This window comes from Natrix helvetica (genome assembly GCF_964273705.1).
Source record: "Natrix helvetica genome assembly, chromosome: 1".
NCBI classification, from domain to species: Eukaryota; Metazoa; Chordata; class Lepidosauria; order Squamata; family Natricidae; genus Natrix; species Natrix helvetica.
Window position 1 is genome coordinate 121,029,427 of NC_138548.1, and position 18,891 is coordinate 121,048,317.

Below are 18,891 nucleotides of genomic sequence, written 5' to 3' on the forward strand. Positions count from 1 at the left end.
TCTCTTATGGTTAACATGGATAATTTACTGTAAAATCTTAATTTATTGTCAGATTAATGTTCCCTGGTGAATTATATAACTCATATTTTTATTTCATCTAAAACATTTTGGGTTTCCTCTTGCCTCTTCTGAAATTCAGAATTATAGTGTGTCAGCTAACTGGACCTGTCACACTCACAGCTGGTTACCATCCCATTGATTGAAACACTTGTCTAATTTTCCCTTGAAATGAATTGCTAAGAATTGAACTAAGGACATGAAAAGCCAATATCATAATACATCTAGAAGAGTTCTAGAAGAGATCATGGAAACTGCTTTTTAAAAAAAATGAAATCTGGGAATATTTTAGCCATCTGAAGTGGGAGGGGGGCAGAAGCCGTCTCCCTTTCTAAAACATCATTCTTACAGCATTGAAGTGACCACAGCCCCATGGACGTTCGTAGAACAGTCAATACAAAATAGCAATAGGAGGATCAGGACTCTAGAGGGCGCTCTCGTGTGACATACATAATGAAAGAAGGGGAGCTCCTCCAATAAAGCAGAAGTTTATGGTAGGGAAGAGTCAACCAAAAAGCAAATGTTCAGTTTAAATAAGTGCAAAAGAAAACATAAGAGATTTACCCACCCTAACTTTGCCAATGTACGGAGAGGATTTGCCTTTGGCATCCATTTATTGGCTAAGGGATGCGGCCCAGATGTTTCAGCGCCCTCTGAGGTTTCCAAGGGAGAGTTTCACAAGGAGCGCAATCGGAGGCTGGGATCGAGTCCCTCTAGCCTCCCCTTCACGCCGCTGCCGCTTTCCCTGTTCAAGCGCTAAAAAGAGTAATCCGAAAGCTACAGAGAGCGCCGGTGGAGGGAAAGGAGAGGAGGTAGGGGATCCTTCGCTGGACGAGGACTACTTAAAGAGCGGGGGTGAGGGGGGATGGGGAGGCTATGATCGCAACGCGCGTCCTTTTCTTTTTATTTCTGGCGATTCCTGCAAAGATCGTAGAAGTCTCCGAGGGGTTGAAAACGGGTCCCTCCAAGCGCGGGATTTGCGCATTTGGAGAGAGACGCGAAAGAAATGTCGAGGGATGAGTTTGATTTCAGCAGTTCGTTTTACCCTGGGAATAACAGGACTTTATAAACTTGGAGAGTTTTCCTCTCATCTCTGAACAAGCAGAAAGTTCATCGCCCCGAACTGTTATCTGTTGCAACAGTTAAAGGAGCAAGAAAGAAGTTCTTTTCTGGAGTCCTTTATTAAGGTATGAGTAAATCCCTCCTTTTAGTAGACGGCGGAACCACACCCTCCACTTGTTCCTGTTTTGTTATTTTCGTTTTTCCTGGGGCGTCCGTGTACTTCGTCTTGAGAGATTGTCGTGAGTAATTTTTTTAAAAAAATAGTATGGAATTAATATGTGGTCCATTCCGTACCTGCCGGTTCTCCCCCGCAGCCATCCACCCGCGGTCTTCTCAGCCACGTAGCCCCCGCAGGTCTTCTAGACGGGAGGATATCAGGGGAGAATTAGGACAGGGAAGAGTTTGCAATCAATCTTGCCCTGATGGAAGTGACCAATACGCGCAAAGGCGCCGTGTAACTTACAAAAGTTAAATATTTGAAGTTCGACATTCAAGGGAGGGTGGATGGGTCGATTTTCCCTTAACTTTGACTTCCAATTAATACAGCTCAATATAGCTTTCTCTAAAGGTCTATACAAATAGTAACCATGGGATTAATTCGGGTCCTTTGGTCGCAGTTAAGACTTTACTGAATCTCTTCACTGCTTTATGGAGTTGTCCTGAGTTTTGTTAGAAAACTGAAACTGGTGGTCCAATTGTGTTCTCGTTGAGTTGACAAATTTAATATACGCATTTTCTCCATGTTCTGATTAATTAAAGCAACTGGTGGTTTTTTTTTGGGGGGGGAGGTTGTTCCTTGAAAACATTTGCTTCCCAAGCAAGAAGCTTCTTTGGTTTGGGATGAATGTTGGGGAAAACAAGGATTTCTATCTCTGAGGAAGTTGTATGTTTTTACTATCCTGCTCCCTGAAGCCTTCTGGAAATCATCTTCAGTTTTACTGCAGGCAAATATTATCTCATAAAGTGACATTAAGGAGAAGGGCCAGAATTTTCCTCCTTGAGGTTAAGACATTAACTTTTCCTCACTTGTTTGTTTTCAGATAACTTAGAGGTGGGAACACTTCCAGCAAGAATGGCCAGTAGAACCGTAGTTCTCATCCCCTCTAATGGAGGAAACATAATCCAAACTCCTGGATTGCTCAATGCTGTTCTTCAGACATCTGGAGCAACTCCATATCCCCAGTATGGAGCTCAGCAACTTGGAATTCCCACCAGTGCTCCTCAACAAGCCCCACAACAGAGTCCTTTGGAAAGGTTCCTCAAGGCTGAGCCCAAAGTGCTTGGGGTAGGCATGCATTGCATTAAAGTCTATTAAGACTTTATTGGCTGTATAAAAACCTGTGAGCTCCCTGTTGAAGTTAGGGAAGTTAGTTTGGCTATTGTCTGGTTCTGGAATATACTTCAGAAATTTCTGTTATTCCTGGTACTTTTGTGTATCTACAAAAAATTCTGAGTCCAATATGAAGTTTCTTTTTCTCCCTTCCCTATGGGAAGTGCAACTTTTGGGCATTTCTCCAGAAGAACCTAGTAATGGATTGTTTCCAGCCCAAGCTGTTTGAAGACACTTTGTTCTTATGACTGTGATCAACTTCCTCCTACAGAGGAGTCTGTAGTGAGAGAAGTGACATTTTTCTCACGAAGACCTACATTCTTACAGAGCTTCCTGGCAAAAGCAGTCCCACTGAGGGTCAAACTAGATCGTAATCTGGAGTAAATGTCCGGTACATAGTGACAACTGTGTCTCAAACTGTCCCTTCTCCCCATTTGGATTTTTCACCATAGGAAACTTGGTTCAACACTTGCATTGTAAGCTGAGAAGCCTCAATTTCTCAGATTCAGAGAATTAGTCTTATATTGTGTGTTTTCTTTCTGCAGGCTGTCCAGATCATGATTGGGTTGCTCCACTTTGGCTTTGGGGTTGCCTTGCATCGGCTATTTTCTTCTTACTATCTTACCTTGTACGGAATTGGAGGTTACCCCATTTGGGGAGGGATATTTGTAAGTATGTGCACATTTTTATGTGAACAGGTGGCTTTTTAAAATACACGGTTGCTCTTGAGAGTAAAGTTTATTGCATAAAAAGTACACACACGCACACACTTTTTTTGGGGGGGGCGGAATCAATCCAGATAATCCAAATTCAACAGGATATTCATTGGGCTACCAAGTTCCGTTTACATTTCTCTATATTTTAAAACAATATAGCTTTTTAAAAGCAATATGGCTATGTAACTCCACCAGTTTAGATTCACCTGTTACTAAAAGCACAGGAGGGCAATCACAATAAAACCTTGTCAATGTGAGAGGCACCATTTAGCTGGGTGGATCTGAGGTGGTGCTAGAATGAAGAAGATACCTTTTGCGGTGAATGTTGGAATGTAAGCAAGAAGACAATCCTTCATCCTCATGATTAAGGTTTCCTTTCTGAGAAAGTTCTGTGCATTTACTTCCCTGCTTTCTGAAACCTTCTCTCGGTCTTCTGCAGTTTTACTGCAGGCAAACATTACCTCATAAACTGAGATTAAGGCAAAGGAGCAGACTTTGCTTCCTTTAACTTATCCTTGCTTGTTTGTTTGCAGGTAACTTAGTTGCGGCAATACTTCCAGCAAAAATGGCCAGTGGAAACATACCTAGTTGTCTAAAGAAGCGAACATCCAAACAGCTCCTGGGTTGCCCAGTGACACTGTTCAGGCATCTGGAGCAATTCCATATCCTCAGCATGGAGCTCAGTAACTTTGTACCTACACCAGTGCTCCTCAGCAAGTCCCTCAAAAGATTGCAGGATTTCCTCAATGTACTTTGGGTATGCATGTTTGCTATGTGCCTGTTCGGAATCCAATATAATGTCAGTGTATTTCAAACTGTGCTGAGACCTGTGAGCTCCATCCTAACGTTCTAGATCTTGGCTTGAGCATTGTTTGATTCTGGAGTATATTCCAGAAACCTTGGTTCTTCCTGGTAGTTTCATTTGTGTTTCTACCAAAGATTTTAACTCAAATATGCATTCCTTTTCTTTGCTGTTTAATTAATTAAGAACATGGAGCTCAGCCACAGTGTCAGCCAGATCTCTTTTTCTCCCTTCCCTCTGAGAAGTGCTATTGTTGGGAAAAATTTTGTTCCAGCCCAAGCTGGTTTAATTGCTTTGTGCTTATGACCATGCATAACTTCCTCCTGCAGAGGAGTCTGTAGAGAGAGGACTTGTAAGTGACACGTCTCTCTCAAAGGCTCATCTTGATAATCTTACAGGCCTTCTTCCTGACAAGAGCAGTCCCATTGTCAGTCATAATCTGGAGTCATTGTCCAGCATATATTGTCGTGGGTGTCTCACTGTTCCTACTCTCCAGTTGGATATTTCACCATAGGAAACCAGGCTTTGGGTCAACACCTGCACTGCAAGCTTAGAAGCCCCAAACCCTTTAAAGGACATTTCAAAAATGGATTAAAAATGATGCCTTTCCTGGGTTGCTAACAGATTAGAAAGATTGTCTTTCTTGGATTCAGAGAACAATTTTGTTTTATTTTGTGTATTTTTCTTCTATAGGCCGTCCAAATTATGATCGGGTTGATGCACATTGGCTTGGGAGTTGTCAAAATGCTGGCGTGACTACAATTGGAGGTTACCCCTCTTGGGGAGGAATATTTGTAAGTATGTGCAAATTCCTGTTTAGTCACGCACAATCTCTGTGTGGTGTATATATATATATACATGCATGCATGCATACATATATACCAGTGGTGGGTTCCTGCCAGTTCTAACCTCTTCTATAGAAGAGGTTATACAATAATACAATATAATAGTAGAGTTGGAAGGGACCTTGGAGGCCTTCTAGTCCAACCCCCTGCCTAGGCAGGAAACCCTATACCGTTTCAGGCAAATGGCTATCCAACATCTTCTTAAAGACTTCCAGTGTTGGGGCATTCACAACTTCTGGAGGCAAGCTGTTCCACTGATTAATTGTTCTAACTGTCAGGAAATTTCTCCTCATTTCTAAGTTGCTTCTTTCCTTGATTAGTTTCCACCCATTGCTTCTTGTTCTACCCTCAGGTGCCTTGGAAAATAGATTGACTCCCTCTTCTTTGTGGCAACCCCTGAGATATTGGAACACTGCTATCATGTCTCCCCTAGTCCTTCTTTCTATTAAACTAGACATACCCAGTTCCTGCAACCGTGCTTCATATGTTTTAGTCTCCAGTCCCCTAATCATCTCTGTTGCTCTTCTCTGCACTCTTTCTAGAGTCTCCACATCTTTTTTACATCGTGGCGACCAGAACTGAATGCAGTATTCCAAGTGTGGCCTCACCAAGGCATTATAAAGCGGCATCAACACTTCATGTGATCTTGATTCTATCCCTCTGTTGATGCAGCCTAGGACTGCGTTGGCTTTTTTGGCAGCTGCTGCACACTGCTGGCTCATATTTAAATGGTTGTCCACTAGGACTCCAAGATCCCTTTCACAGTTACTACTACTGAGCAAGGTACCACCTATACTGTACCTGTGCATTCCATTTTTGTTGCCTAAATGTAGAACCTTACTCTTTTCACCATTGAATTTCATTTTATTAGATTAGGTTCCACAAATCTACAGTGCCGTTTAGAACCGGTTCCAGCTCCCTCCCCCCTCCCGTCTGCACATCATCAAGATGAAGAGTGAGAGGAGGAATTCTGGGAGTTGAAGTCCACAAGTCTTAAAACTGTCAAGTTTGAACACCCCTGGGTTTTTTTCTAAAGGGTTGGGGGTGCAAGGGTCTTGTAACTTGACAGCTTTAAGACTTGCGTGACTGAAACTATCTCCTTGATTTACCTACACACAAAGCTTCTCCTAGGTTGATTTTTGCCCTGGCACAAAAGCCTAAGCAGTGATATCTCCCTCTTAATCCCATGGGAGAGGGTTAATTCCCCTCAGGCAATTCCCCCACTTGAAGAGTAGCAGAAAAGATCTTCAAAACTCAAACCCTGACTGTGACTCAAAAAATGATGCTGCCCAGTTGCCCAGTAAAGCAGGATATGTTGCACTGATGGTCTCATGAGTAGGAGTCCCGGGCTCATTGTGTGTAATTAAAAAAAAATACTAAATAGCCTGCATTGCAAACTAGCTAAACTCAATTTGGCCTCACTAAAATAAGAGCTAGGGCAGGTTCAAGAACCATCCCTTGGAAATGGGCAGCCTGTAGGTATTTAAAAGGCAAAACCATAGCTGCGAAGATTTTTGGGATTTCTGCTTGCTTGAAACCTGTCTGGAAGCTCACAGAAAGTGATATCTGATACTAATTGGCATGGAAAATTGGATTCTGTACATTTCTTTCCAGAAATTTGCCCTGGCTGCTAGACCTTCATGGTTGAAAGCTCTCTGGGAGCCACTGAAGGGATCCTTCTTCTGTTTTGCTCAATGACTTTCCATCAGAAAAATTAAGTCCCCCTGATCTGACCAATGTTAATATTTTTTCAAGAACATGTGCGTTCCACTCACATGTTTTGAAAAAAAAAGGAGGGATTGTGGAAAGTTATCACCCAGCCCTCTCCCAGAAAAATGAAATATCCTAGGAAATATTGAAAAGGCAGAATATTATATTTCCCTGGATGTGAAAAGGAAGAAACATGTTTCAAATTGAGAATAGCTCCCTGTAGCTTCTTGCCTCCACCCACTTTGTCAATGGGGCATTAAGCAGGCCAAGCCAGTCCCTTTACATAATAAAGAGTTCTCCCCTTCAGGTCCAGGGGGATGGGATTAAGGCATGATAATATTGGCCCTTTATCCAACTCACCACATGGCATCTGAGAACTCAAGCAAACCTGCATTCAAAACGCAGTCTGGAGAGTTGTCCCTGCATGGCCCCATGGGAGTCTGACAACCAATCAGTATACAAGCTCAAGATCAAAGGCCAGAGAGGGCATAAAACCAGGGACTCAGCATCTCAGTCCTTCCTTCTCTTCTTCTTCCCAACATTGAATCATGTGATCACCTTTTCTGTTCAGGACTTCAAGCCATGTGGTCCTGTCCACCATTAAACCATCTTTCCAAGCAGCCTCCATGTCTCCAGTGTCTTTTTCCCCACTTGGAGCCGAACCCAGAAGGACATTTCTTTCAACAGTACCTATCAAAGTCCTGTCTGCACTGCAGACTTCCTGACTTCCTCGTGTTTCATTAAAATCCCAAGGGGGGAGGGGCATTATGAGAGATGGTCCAAGGGATGAAAAAATGACATCTGACTAACCAATGAGAACGCATTACTGTCCCACAAGAATATAGGCTCTCAAATGTTGCCTAAATAAGTTAGGAAAACATTTTAATGAATCTGAAGAATGAAATAATGTTTGGAAGCCATATTTTGGAAACACAGTGATCGGATTTACTTTAAAAAAAATAAGCGGCAGAAATATTGAGGTCTCTTTTAGTGTCTCAGAGGCCGCACCCAAGTTCTCAGTTGGCATATCTGAGTAGAAGCTGAAGCATTTTCCCTTATTTGGAATCCTAGCAACCAGCTCCAGGATTTCCCCCCCTTTGCTTCATTCCAGCCAGAGGAGGTATTCAGCCAGTTCTGACAGGTTCTGGAGAACCGGTAGCGGAAATTTTGAGTAGTTCGGAGAACCGGCAAATAAGCTGGCCTCGTCTCCGCTGCCACCCAGCTGATCTTCTTTTGTTGCCCTGAACTGGAGAACAGAGCTGGAAAGCAGGTTAGTGGGGTGGGGAGGGAATGGGGATTTTGCAGTATCCTTCCCCTGCCACGCCCACAAAGCCACCCCCACAGAACGGGTAGTAAAAAAAATTGAATCCCACCACTGATTCCAGTGTTCCCTAAGGATTGATTATGCTTACCTCCATTGGATTGTTTTGGAGTATTCTCTCCTCCCTCTTTTCTCCTTGGCATAGTTCCTTGAGTATTTGGGTTCCCTGCCCAACTTGTTGAGAGTGGATGGTGCATTTAAGACAAAGGAAAGAAGGAAAGAAAGAAAGAAAGAAAGAAAGAAAGAAGGAAGGAAGGAAGGAAGGAAGGAAGGAAGGAAGGAAGGAAGGAAGGAAGGAGAAACTATAATAGAGCTTTTGCGTCTTGTTCTTGTGAATCCATTTCAAAATAAAGCTGAAAAGGCCAGAAAGGCAACAAAGTCTGGGTGCATAGATTTTGCAAATAGGTTGAGACTTCCCAAGGATAAGATTCTCTAGAATAGAATAGGCTGCAAAGTGGTCTGGTAAGTGAAAATATGTGGCTATTAGACATAGTCCTTCTTTATATTCACAGGCTACAAAAATCCCCTATTTCTTCAGGACTGAGATACAAAAGATGGTTATTTAATGAGAAGGGAAAAGCTGCGTACCAGAGCTGAAATGCATTGCAGAGTTCCTGAGCATGAGAGAACCGGCCCTCTCTTATTGATCATAGGGATGGTTCACATTGCCTCTCACTCCAAGGTTCAAATCCCTGCTCCCTCATAACGCTTACTTATTCACCTGGTCCCATTATTGTTTATAGCATTTAGCTAATAGTGGAAAAGCTACATTGGACTTTGGAAAAAGAATTAGGTGTTGGGCAATGAATCAAAATCGATACTGGGTTTTAAATGATGGTGAACCCTTGATCCTAACCACTTTTCAAAAACTCATTAATGAGAACTAGGCAATGGCTCCATCTTAAACAAAACTCAGTACTAAAGATCCTTTCCTGTTTTTTCTTAAGACTCATTGTAAATTTATTTATAGTTCTCTACGCGTTTCTCTATTTCGATGGCTTCCATAATTATTCTCTTGTTGAAGTGTTCTGTTTTGGAGATTAACCTGGTTCCTTCAAAATTGATTTCATGTCCTGTAGCTTTAAGGTGCTGGAAAAGGGAGGAAGTTTTTTTCTTTTTTTCTTACTGCGTTCTTGTGTTCTGTGATGCATGCATTTATGTATTAATCTCCAACGGATTCCAAAGAAAAACAATTACCAACCTAATCCAAAGGGAGACTCCCCCAAAAAACCAAGACACAGAACAGGACAACGGCATCGCCCTCCTCCCTTACATCAAAGGCACCACAGATAAAATCAACAAAATTCTCCACAAGCACAATATCAAGACAACCTTCACCACTGACCAAAAAATAGCCAACATCTTAAAAAACCCCAAAGACAAAATCCAGCTAGAAAACCAAGGAGTCTACAAAATACCATGCAAAATCTGCCCGGCAACATATATAGGACAAACAAACAGGAAAATAAATGCACGCATCACAGAACACAAGAACGCAGTAAGAAAAAAAGAAAAAACTTCCTCCCTTTTCCAGCACCTTAAAGCTACAGGACATGAAATCAATTTTGAAGGAACCAGGTTAATCTCCAAAACAGAACACTTCAACTTTAATTATGGAAGCCGTCGAAATAGAGAAACACCCCCACAACATGAATAAACATGATGATACATCCCACCTACCAAACATCTGGAAACCACCCCTAGTCAACAAACGAACCCCACCCACCACCCAGGCCATTACAATACAAAACAACAATGCACACGCAACAAGCACCAATCAGCACCAATCTACCAATCATGATACAACCACACAACCAATCATTCCACTTACTGAAACAAAGCCAGCACTCCATCCCCTCCCACCAGGGTTTACAGAGACAGCAGCTTCGATTGCACTTTAAGCCAAAAACAACAGCCTTATATATAATTTACATATAAGTATATCAAACAGATTGTGACCATCCTGGCATTTCATCTGCCATAGAAACCAAAGTGAAAGACGACTTCCGGTTCCGGCGGCTGACGGCGACGGGCAACTTGTTTGCTCGCTCCGGCTCCCCGGTGGGCTTCCCCACTTCTTGGGGGGCACAGGACGCCCCGTAGAGGTGTCCTGCCAGAGGAGCGGCATTGCGGGGGATCCCTGCATTGGTGGCGGCTGGCGGGAGGTCCCCTGCGCGCTCAAGGCACCGGGGAGCAGATCGGAGGGCGCGTGGGCGCGTCTTCGCTGACAGGCTGTTCGGAGTGAAAAAAGAAAGCTGAAGGATGCGGCGGCAGAGCGGTGAGGTGTAGACTCCCTTCATTCCTATTACCAACTATAAAATCTGTCAGCTGTGCAAACTTGAACTTTTGGCTTGATTTGGAGAGGTGCGGCTGGAGGGGAGGGGGATTTCCCCCCCCCCTTGGACAAGCGGCTGGAAACAAGTGAGCTTGCAGCCCCAAGGGAAGGAGGAGGGGGAGAGCCAAACTAAAGATGTCACACCCCTACTAAATGGATTTTCAGATTTAAACTTTTAATGTTTAAGACAATGAGATCTGGAAGCCCTCGGAACTTTGAACTTTGAAAACTTTATTTGTTGCCTCAATACTCGAAGCTGGCAGGGCAAGATGGCACACTTCCGTTGTCTTCATGAGATGTGAGACTTGACTCCACCCTTTAACTTCAGGCTTCCAGTCTTTGTCTCCGTGCTACCTGGATAATTCTCTTGTGGATTGTTTGCTTTTGAACCCCCTGGAGTGAAAAATGACTGCTCTTTTGCCAGGGTGATTAGAAAACTCCCCTGTGCCTGGACTCTCTGCCTCCTGGACTCTCTTGACTGTTCTATCTCTCTGACTGATTCTTCTTTATACTGACTGGACTCTTTACTTTATAAACAATGGCATCTAAAAGACCACCTCCTGGAAAGTCAGGCTTTGCTGCCTCAGCCCCAACATCTGCAACCTCCAGTCCAAGCACACAATCAACATTAACAGCCTTCAAGCAACCTAAATCTATGGACCTGGAGCTTCATCAAATGTTACAACAACTTCTACAGGGACAAGAGGAAATAAAGAGACAATTGAAGGACATGAAAGAAGAAATTAAAGAGAACCAGGATAAAATTAATAAGAACTCACAGAGACTGGATCTTTTGGAAGATGGGGCAGCTGAGATGAAGGGAGGAATAGAGGGTGTGCAAAGGGGAAACAAAGAACTTGACACCCAACAAATGAAAATAGAGTTTGAGAGAATGTCTTTTTATCTTAGATTCCAGAACGTGATGGAGACAGATGATGAAAACATAAGGGACATTATGACAACCATTTTGGCTGAGTATATTCAGAAGGAAAAACAACAGATGGGGTGGGAAATAGACCTGGCCTATAGAGTGAATTCAGCGTATGCTAGAACACACAATGTCCCCAGGGAGGTACACATTAAATTTCTTAGGAAAAACACAAGAGATGAAATCCTGAATTCACAAAGGGGCAAGCCCTGACATATAAAGATAAGGAGATAACCATTCTGAAACAGATCCCCAAGAAAGTGAGGGAGAAAAGGAAATCTTATTCGCAATTGGCGAATAAACTATACCAGAAGGGGGTGTGGTTTCGATGGTTACTGCCTGAAGGTATGCTAATATTCTGGAAGGAGACAAGAGTTAGAATTAATACACCCATAGAGGCGCAGGCCTTTATGGAAAAAAATAAACTACTTTTAGAAAAACCAGAAGACACTTCAGTAGAGGTACAAGACACGGGAGGGGCTGGAGCACTGCCAGCTGGGGGAGATGGGGCGACATGAAGAAAGCTCAGATCACACAAATAAGCAAGAAAATCCACGTGATATAAACTGACCGAAATTACCAATTGAATTTACCACACTGACTATATGCTATTATGTAATATTTGAATTTTATGCAAATGTATATTATGAGTTTGGAGGGGGGGGTGCACCTACCGCATTTCGCAGCTGCCAAAATTTGTAACCTTTCCCTTACCTTTTCCCTATGTAAAACATTAAAAAAACCAATAAAAAACTTTGCTTAAAAAAACAAAGAAACCAAAGTGAAAGACAAATAACATATATACTACTTATACAGTGCTAGTCCTATAAGCAAACCTTGTTTTTTATGCCTTACCAAGTCAACAGAGATGCAACAGTCGCATGTGAACCCAATCAGTGTTTTCCACCAGCCTATGATAATATGGTTACTGAGCCATAGTCAGGGGGAAAAACTCGCACCCAACAGCAGGAAAAAATTGTGACAAGTGTCACACCAGATGTCTCAAGAGAAGCAATGAATTTCATGTTGTTTTACTTTTGCCCTCCAGTTTGTTTATTTTTCAATTAAAAGCCTTTAAGTACCAAGTTAAATGGGGGCAAATTTTAAAAGTGATGCTTCTTACCTGATAAGTTATAATGCTTACCAAGAAGCAAGAATTTGCACTGCAGTTCATCCACATCTGTCTTGAGGAAGAATCTCTGCAATGGTTGATGCAAGCAGCTTTGTTTATATTCTGGATGGCATTTAATTTTTATGGCAAATATTAAATTGAGTAGGACGTCTGATGCTACAGAAAAGAAAAACAGCAAAAGTAAAGTAGACATTATTAATAAAATGTATCATTGGCAGAATAGTAGCAGTTACTTAATCACTCTGACCCCAAAGAGATTGGTAGAAGTTTGTATACCATTAAAATCAACACTATAGGTTTGTGATACAGTTATTTGCTGTACATGTACAATGAATCTGAATGAGTAATGCTAATGAAATGTGTCTGTATGAAACTGGCTACTATTGGCTATTTGATGCTAAGGGTGTAGAAAGGTTTTGTTTTCTATTTTGGTCTTTTTTTCTGCACTTCTGCCTTTCTCCTTTTCTTTATTTCCTTTACTCTGCATTAGTACTTCTGATACTCAGTTGTTTTCTCCAGTAGAATAACATGTCCTTTATATACATTAAATATTGATATATTAAATAATGTAAGCAGCATTGTCCATCAATACATTATCTCCCTCTTGTTTTTCCCTCCCAAATTTTCTTTTTCTTATAAAAGAAAGCTTATAAGAGAACCATTTCCCTGGTTTATTCATAAATTGAAAATGTCTGTGTTTTGCATAATTCAATTTTATTCCCAGTTCACTTATGGCTAACTTGAAGAACTGTTACTATAAAATCTTAATTTCTTGACAGATTTATGTTCCCTAGGAAATTCTTTAACTCATATTTGTATTTCATTCAAAATATTTTGGGTTTTCTCTTGCCTCTTCTGTAATTCAGAATGATAATGTGTCAGGTAACTGGACCTGCCACACTCACAGCTGGTTATCATCCCATTGATTGAAACACCTGTCTAATTTCCCCTTGAAATGAATTGAACTAAGGACATGAAAGCCAATCTCATAATATAGGGAAATTGGCATCTAGAAGAGTTAAAGGCAAGCAGCTTTTTAAAAAGATGAAATCTGGGAATAGCGTGGCTCATCAGGAAGGGGAAGCAGTCTCCCCATCCAAAATTACTATTACAGCCTTGAAGCGATCTTCTCTCCACAGCCCCAAAGACGTTCGCAGAACAGTCAATACAAAACAGCAATAGAAGGATCAGGACTCTAGAGGGCGCTCCCGTGTAACACACATAGTGAAGGAATCGGAAACTCCAAGATAGCAGAAGTTTATCTCACCAATGAAAACGAATTATGTTATAAATCATCTTATAAAGAAAAATTTATACCTATACTAGGAAGCCTATGAGGTCCTTGGAAGTTTTTCTAGGGTTTGTGTCTGTGTATGACAGACGGGGAGGCTGTGAACGCAATGCGCGTCCTTTTGTTTTTATTTCTGGCGATTCCTGCAAAGGTTCTGGAAATCTCCGAGGGGTTGAAAACGAGTCCCACCAAGCGCGGGACTTGGTTACTTTGGGAGAAAGAGAGAAGCAAAAGAGATGAACAAGCAGAAGGTTCCTGGCCCCAAACTCTTATTTGTTGCAACAGTTAAAGGGGCAAGAAAGATGTTTTTTTCTGGAGTTCACGATTAAGGTGAGTAAACCCCTCCTTTTAGTAGGTGAACGAGCCCCGCCCTCCACCTGTTCCTTTTAGGTACTTTCGTTTCCCCTGAGGCTTAGGTGTGTCTCGTCTTGAGCGGTGGTCGTGAGTATATTCTGATTACTTGTTTACAAAATAGCATGGAATTAATACGTGGATCATCACGTGCCTGCCGCTTCTCGCCCGCAGCCATCCACCTTCTCAGCCACGCAGCCCCCGCAGGTCTTGTAGGCGGGAGTATTTCAGGGCAGAATTAGCGGACAGGGAAGAGTTTGCAATTAATCTTGCCTTGATGGAAGTGTCCAATACGCGCAAAGGCGCCATATAAATTTACCGAGATTCAATATTTGAAGTTTATCGTTCAAAGAGGAGGGTGGATGGGTCGGTTTTCGCTTAACTTTGACTTCCAATTAATACAGCTCAAGAAGGAAGAAGCTTCTTCTTAAGATCTGTACAAATTCATTCATTGGGTCAGAGTTTTAAAAATCCGGAGGGCTATTAGATGTCCATGGCAGTTGGGACTTTACTTTGTCACTTCACTTTTTTCTGGGGTTGTCTGGAGTTTTGTTAGGAAATCCAGACTGAGGGTCCAGTTGAGTTCTGATAAGAAACCTCATCTCATCCGTGAAGCAAAGTTGGGTTGGGATACAGATCCTGCTCTTGTGTCCTTCACTGTAACGTATGTCCAAATCAGTATGACCTTCCTGGAAAATGGCAATCAGTATGATCATGTCTGATGCCTTTAGATCCATCTCCCATAACAGGACAGGAGGCAGGTACAATAAAACCTTGTCCAAATGGAAATGCCATTTAGCTGGGGGATCTGAGGTGGTGCTAAGATCAGAAAGAGACCTTTTGCATTGAAAAACGTTACATTCCCCATGTTCTGATTAGCTTTTTCTCAACTGATGTCCATGGAGATTCAGAATCAACTAGGACATGGTTGTCCCAAAGATGCTTTTCAAAAGGCAACTGGACTTTCTTGGTTTTTTCCTTGAAAACATTTCACTTCTCAAGCAAGAAGCTTCTTTGGTTCTGGCAGAAAGGTGGGGAAAGGAAGGATTTCTATCCCTGAGAAAGTTGTATTTTTTTTTTTTTTTTACTATCCTGCTTCCTGAAGCCTTCTGGAAATCTTCAGTTTTACTGCAGGCAAATATTAACTCATAAAGGAGAAGGGCCAGAATTTGCCTCCTTGGTGTTAGGACATTAACTTTTCCTCACTTGTTTGTTTTTAGGTGATTTAGCTGTGGCATCACTTCCAGCAAGAATGGCCAGTGCAGCCACAGTTTTCATCCCCCCTAATGGAGCAAACATAAACCAAACGGCTCCTGGATTGCCCAGTGTTCCTCTTCAGGCATCTGGAGCAACTTCGTATCCCCCATATGGAGTTCAGCAACTTGGAATTCCCACCAATGCTCCTCAGCAAGTTCCACAAAAGAGTCCTTTTGAGAGATTCCTCAAGGCTGAGAGCAAAATGGTTGGGGTAGGCATGCGTTTCTATGTTCCTGTTTGAATCCATTAAGGTTTTAGAGCTATGTAGAGCCCCATGTTGAAGTTCTAGAACTTGACTTGGCTGTTTTCTGGTTCTGGAATATACTCCAGAAACCTCTGTTCTTCCTGGTGGTTTCATTCATGTTTCTGCAAAACATTCTGACTCTGATATGAATTTCTTTTGCTTTGCTCTTTAACTGAGAAAGTGGAGCACAGCCAAGGTTTCAGGCAGATCTCTTTTTCTCCCTTTCCTCTGAGAAGTGCAACTGTTGGGCTTTTCTCCAGAGGAAACTGGTCATGGATTGGGTGCAGCCCAAGTCAATTGAAGTCACTTTGGACTTATGACCGTGGGGCATTTCTCCAGAGGAAACTGGTCATGGATTGCCTGCAGCCCAAGTCGGTTGAAGTCACTTTGGGCTTATGACCGTGATCAATTTCCTCCTGCAGAGGAGTCTGTAGTGAGAGGTGTCATTTTTCTCTTGAATATCTATCTTGATATTCTTCCAAATCTTCTTCTTGGCAAAAGCAGTCCCACTGAGGGTCAAACTAGATCATAATCTGGAGTAAATGTCTGGTACATAGTGACAACGGTGTCCCAATCTTTCCTTTCTCCCCATTTGGATTTTTCACCATAGGAAACCAGGCCTTGGGTTAACACCTGCACTGGAAGCTGAGAATCCCCAACATCTTTGAGGGACATTTCAAAGATGGATATAAAGTGATGCCTTTCCTGGGATGCTAACAAATAAGAATGTTTTTTCTCAGATTCAGCGAACAAAGTTGTCTTACTTGGTGTGTTTTCCTTCCACAGGCTGTCCAAATATTGATTGGGATGATCCACATCAGCTTTGGGGCTGTCTCCGCTGCTGCTGCTTCTTCTTCTTCTTCTTCTTCTTCTTCTTCTTCTTCTTCTTATCAACCCATGTCTGCAGTTGCAGGTTACCCCTTTTGGGGGGGGATATTCGTAAGTATGTGAACATTTTTGTTGAGTCATGGCCCATGGCAGTAATGGCTAATAGATACTTATAAAAGTCCTGTTTGCTTTTATAAATGGTTTTTTCAATGTTTTCAATTTTTCAATGACTACAATCATTTGTTTTTCCTTTTCCGTAGTTTATTTCTTCTGGATCACTTTGTGTAGCAGCTGCGAACAGTTCAAATCATGGTTTGGTGAGAAACCTGTGTAGCATTTGAATTTCTTTTTATGCTGTTTCTTTGTAAGCACTCAGGGTCTTTTATTGTGTCAATTCTGTTCAGATACTACTTAGTCTTAAATCAACATTTGGGAAAGAAAAACAAATTCAAAAGCCCCCCCCATCTTCCTTCTTTGATGAACTTTTGCTTCCAAGCCTTGCTTCCACTGAAAGTTCTATGTCAACAGTAGACAATGTTCAGCCATCCAGAATTTGAGCCTCTCCTGGTCCCCATTTTGCGATAGGTTTTTTGCCAAATTCCCTTCCTGAGTTGCAACCTGCAACATTCCAGGTCCTGTGAAGAAAATGAAAGAAGCCTGAGAGAGTCAATGATCATAATATGGGTGCTTGTTCTACCAGAGCTTCCTTAGTTGCGACTAGTAATTGTGAGTTGCGGTGGCACAGTGGTCAGAATGCAGTACTGCAGGCAAGTTCTGCTGACTGCTGCTGCCTGAAATATGGCAGATCGAATCTCACCAGGCTCAAGGTTGACTCAGCCTTCCATCCTTCCGAGGTGGGTAAAATGAGGATCCAGATTGTTGGGAGCAATAGGCCAACTCTGTAACCTGCTTAGAGAGGGCTGTAAAGCACTGTGAAGCAGTTTATAAGTCTAAGTGCTATTACTATTGCAAGTGCTGAGTAGAGGTGTCTTCTTGCATGCCCTAGCGTTGAAGCAAAGTTCCATCATCATCATCTTCATTAACATCATTCCTCCTCCTCCTCCTCCTTGACGGGGGTCCAGTTTCAGAAGTGTTCTTACATGAAAGCAACATTAGGAAGAAGCCCAGCATGTTAGGAGTGAAAGTATGGAACAAGTGTGGGAATCCTCCTGGGAATCAAAGGGAGAGCTGGTGGTGGCCCTCCTGCAAAGGGCTTGCTTTCTTTCCCCCCCCCTTGATTTAAAGGGTGTTTATGGCAACACAGAAATGTTTTTGTTTTGCAAAGGGCACAGTGTGGTTTCAAGAGAAGAAAAAACCCCACCCAGGTAGAAAAATACTACATTCCTGACAGGGGAGAATTAAAAAGAGAGCAATTCTTAAATGTTCACAATCCTCACTATTGGCTCCAAGGGTTTCTCCATTCCCATCTCTCTAGTAGCCTCTGTGTAATGTTTTATAGTTAAAAGAGCATTTAACATTAACATTTAATGCTTAGAGAATGTCACGTGTTACTATAAATTGTCTGGGATTTCTTTAAGCAAAGTGTTAAGGGCTGAAAAAGTTGTACCATTTTTCCTGTCACTGTTAATCACTGGCCTTCAATGGAGATTGACATCAAGAAACAGAAAGAAGGAATTTGACAGTGAAAGGTCTTCAAATGAATTGTGGCGTTTGCATTTCCACTGTGGGGAAATGTGTTGTTGCTGCTTTTTGATTCCTATGATCTTACTGGATGCTGTCTGGTTCCATCACTGACTGGCTATGTGTCATTAAGCACCCACATAGATTTTCTTTGTCACTATTTTTACCATAGTTGGGGATAATTGTTTATATGCTTTGCATTTAATAAGACTCATGCTGACACTGTAATTATAATTTCTCTCCTTCTGGTGTATTTCTGTTTCAGGTGAAATCCAGTGTAGGAATGAACATCACATGTGCTATAATGACATTAGCTGGTATCATGCTCTATATTTCCGATTTGATCATCAGCAGTACTCCTATATTTGAGGTATGTCTTCTATTTCATTTGACGTTGTGTGTGTGTGTGTGTGTGTGTGTTTGTATGTGTGTGTTAAATAAGGACATGGAGGCAAAAAGTTTGTAGAAGTTTGTAGATTTCTTCTTTCTTCTCCAGTTTTTCCCTTTCTTTTCTTTTTCTTTTTTTTGGGGTGTGGGTAGGGGGATATATATATATTTTAAAAAATATGGTAAATGTGTTTTAGACATACCATTTGACTATGCTCCTGTAAACATTTTTTTAAATTGGGGCTTGAGTACTGACGCAAAACAAGAGAGTGCTTTAGAATTTTATATAGCATAGAATACAGCTCAGTGGTGAAATCTAACTTTTTTTTCCTACCAGTTCTGTGGGCGTGGCTTGGTGGGATCATGTGACTGGGTGGGCGTGGCTATGTAGTCATGTGGCTGGGGGGATCAAAATACAGAAACTCGCTTTAACAATATCCTGCTGGAGCAGAGGGTTGGACTAGATGACCTCCAGGTCCCTTCCAGCCCTGGTTTGTTGTGCTCTTTCAAGGTATCCTCTGAAGCTGCATCTAGTGCCAGGTTTGTGGTCCTCCCTCCCTCCCCTTTTCCCCTCCCTCCCTATTTTTTTCTTTCTTTCACAGTACCCCCACCCCCTGTTTTTGGCCTAGCAGGCCTCAGGGAAGCCTCCTGGGA

General features: G+C 42.1%; 1 protein-coding gene across 1 annotated transcript in view; it reads left to right on the forward strand.

The window, feature by feature from the left end:
• The window catches only part of LOC309390361 (membrane-spanning 4-domains subfamily A member 15-like), a gene marked incomplete at its 5' end in the record, with an annotated part of 45,635 nt that overhangs the window by 1,724 nt on the left and 25,020 nt on the right, over positions 1–18,891 (forward strand). Inside the window, 4 exons of the mRNA XM_081949627.1 lie at positions 2,160–2,404; positions 2,995–3,117; positions 16,470–16,526; positions 18,116–18,220. Coding sequence (XP_081805753.1) covers positions 2,160–2,404; positions 2,995–3,117; positions 16,470–16,526; positions 18,116–18,220 — 530 coding nt within the window. The remainder of the gene's footprint in view (positions 1–2,159; positions 2,405–2,994; positions 3,118–16,469; positions 16,527–18,115; positions 18,221–18,891) is intronic.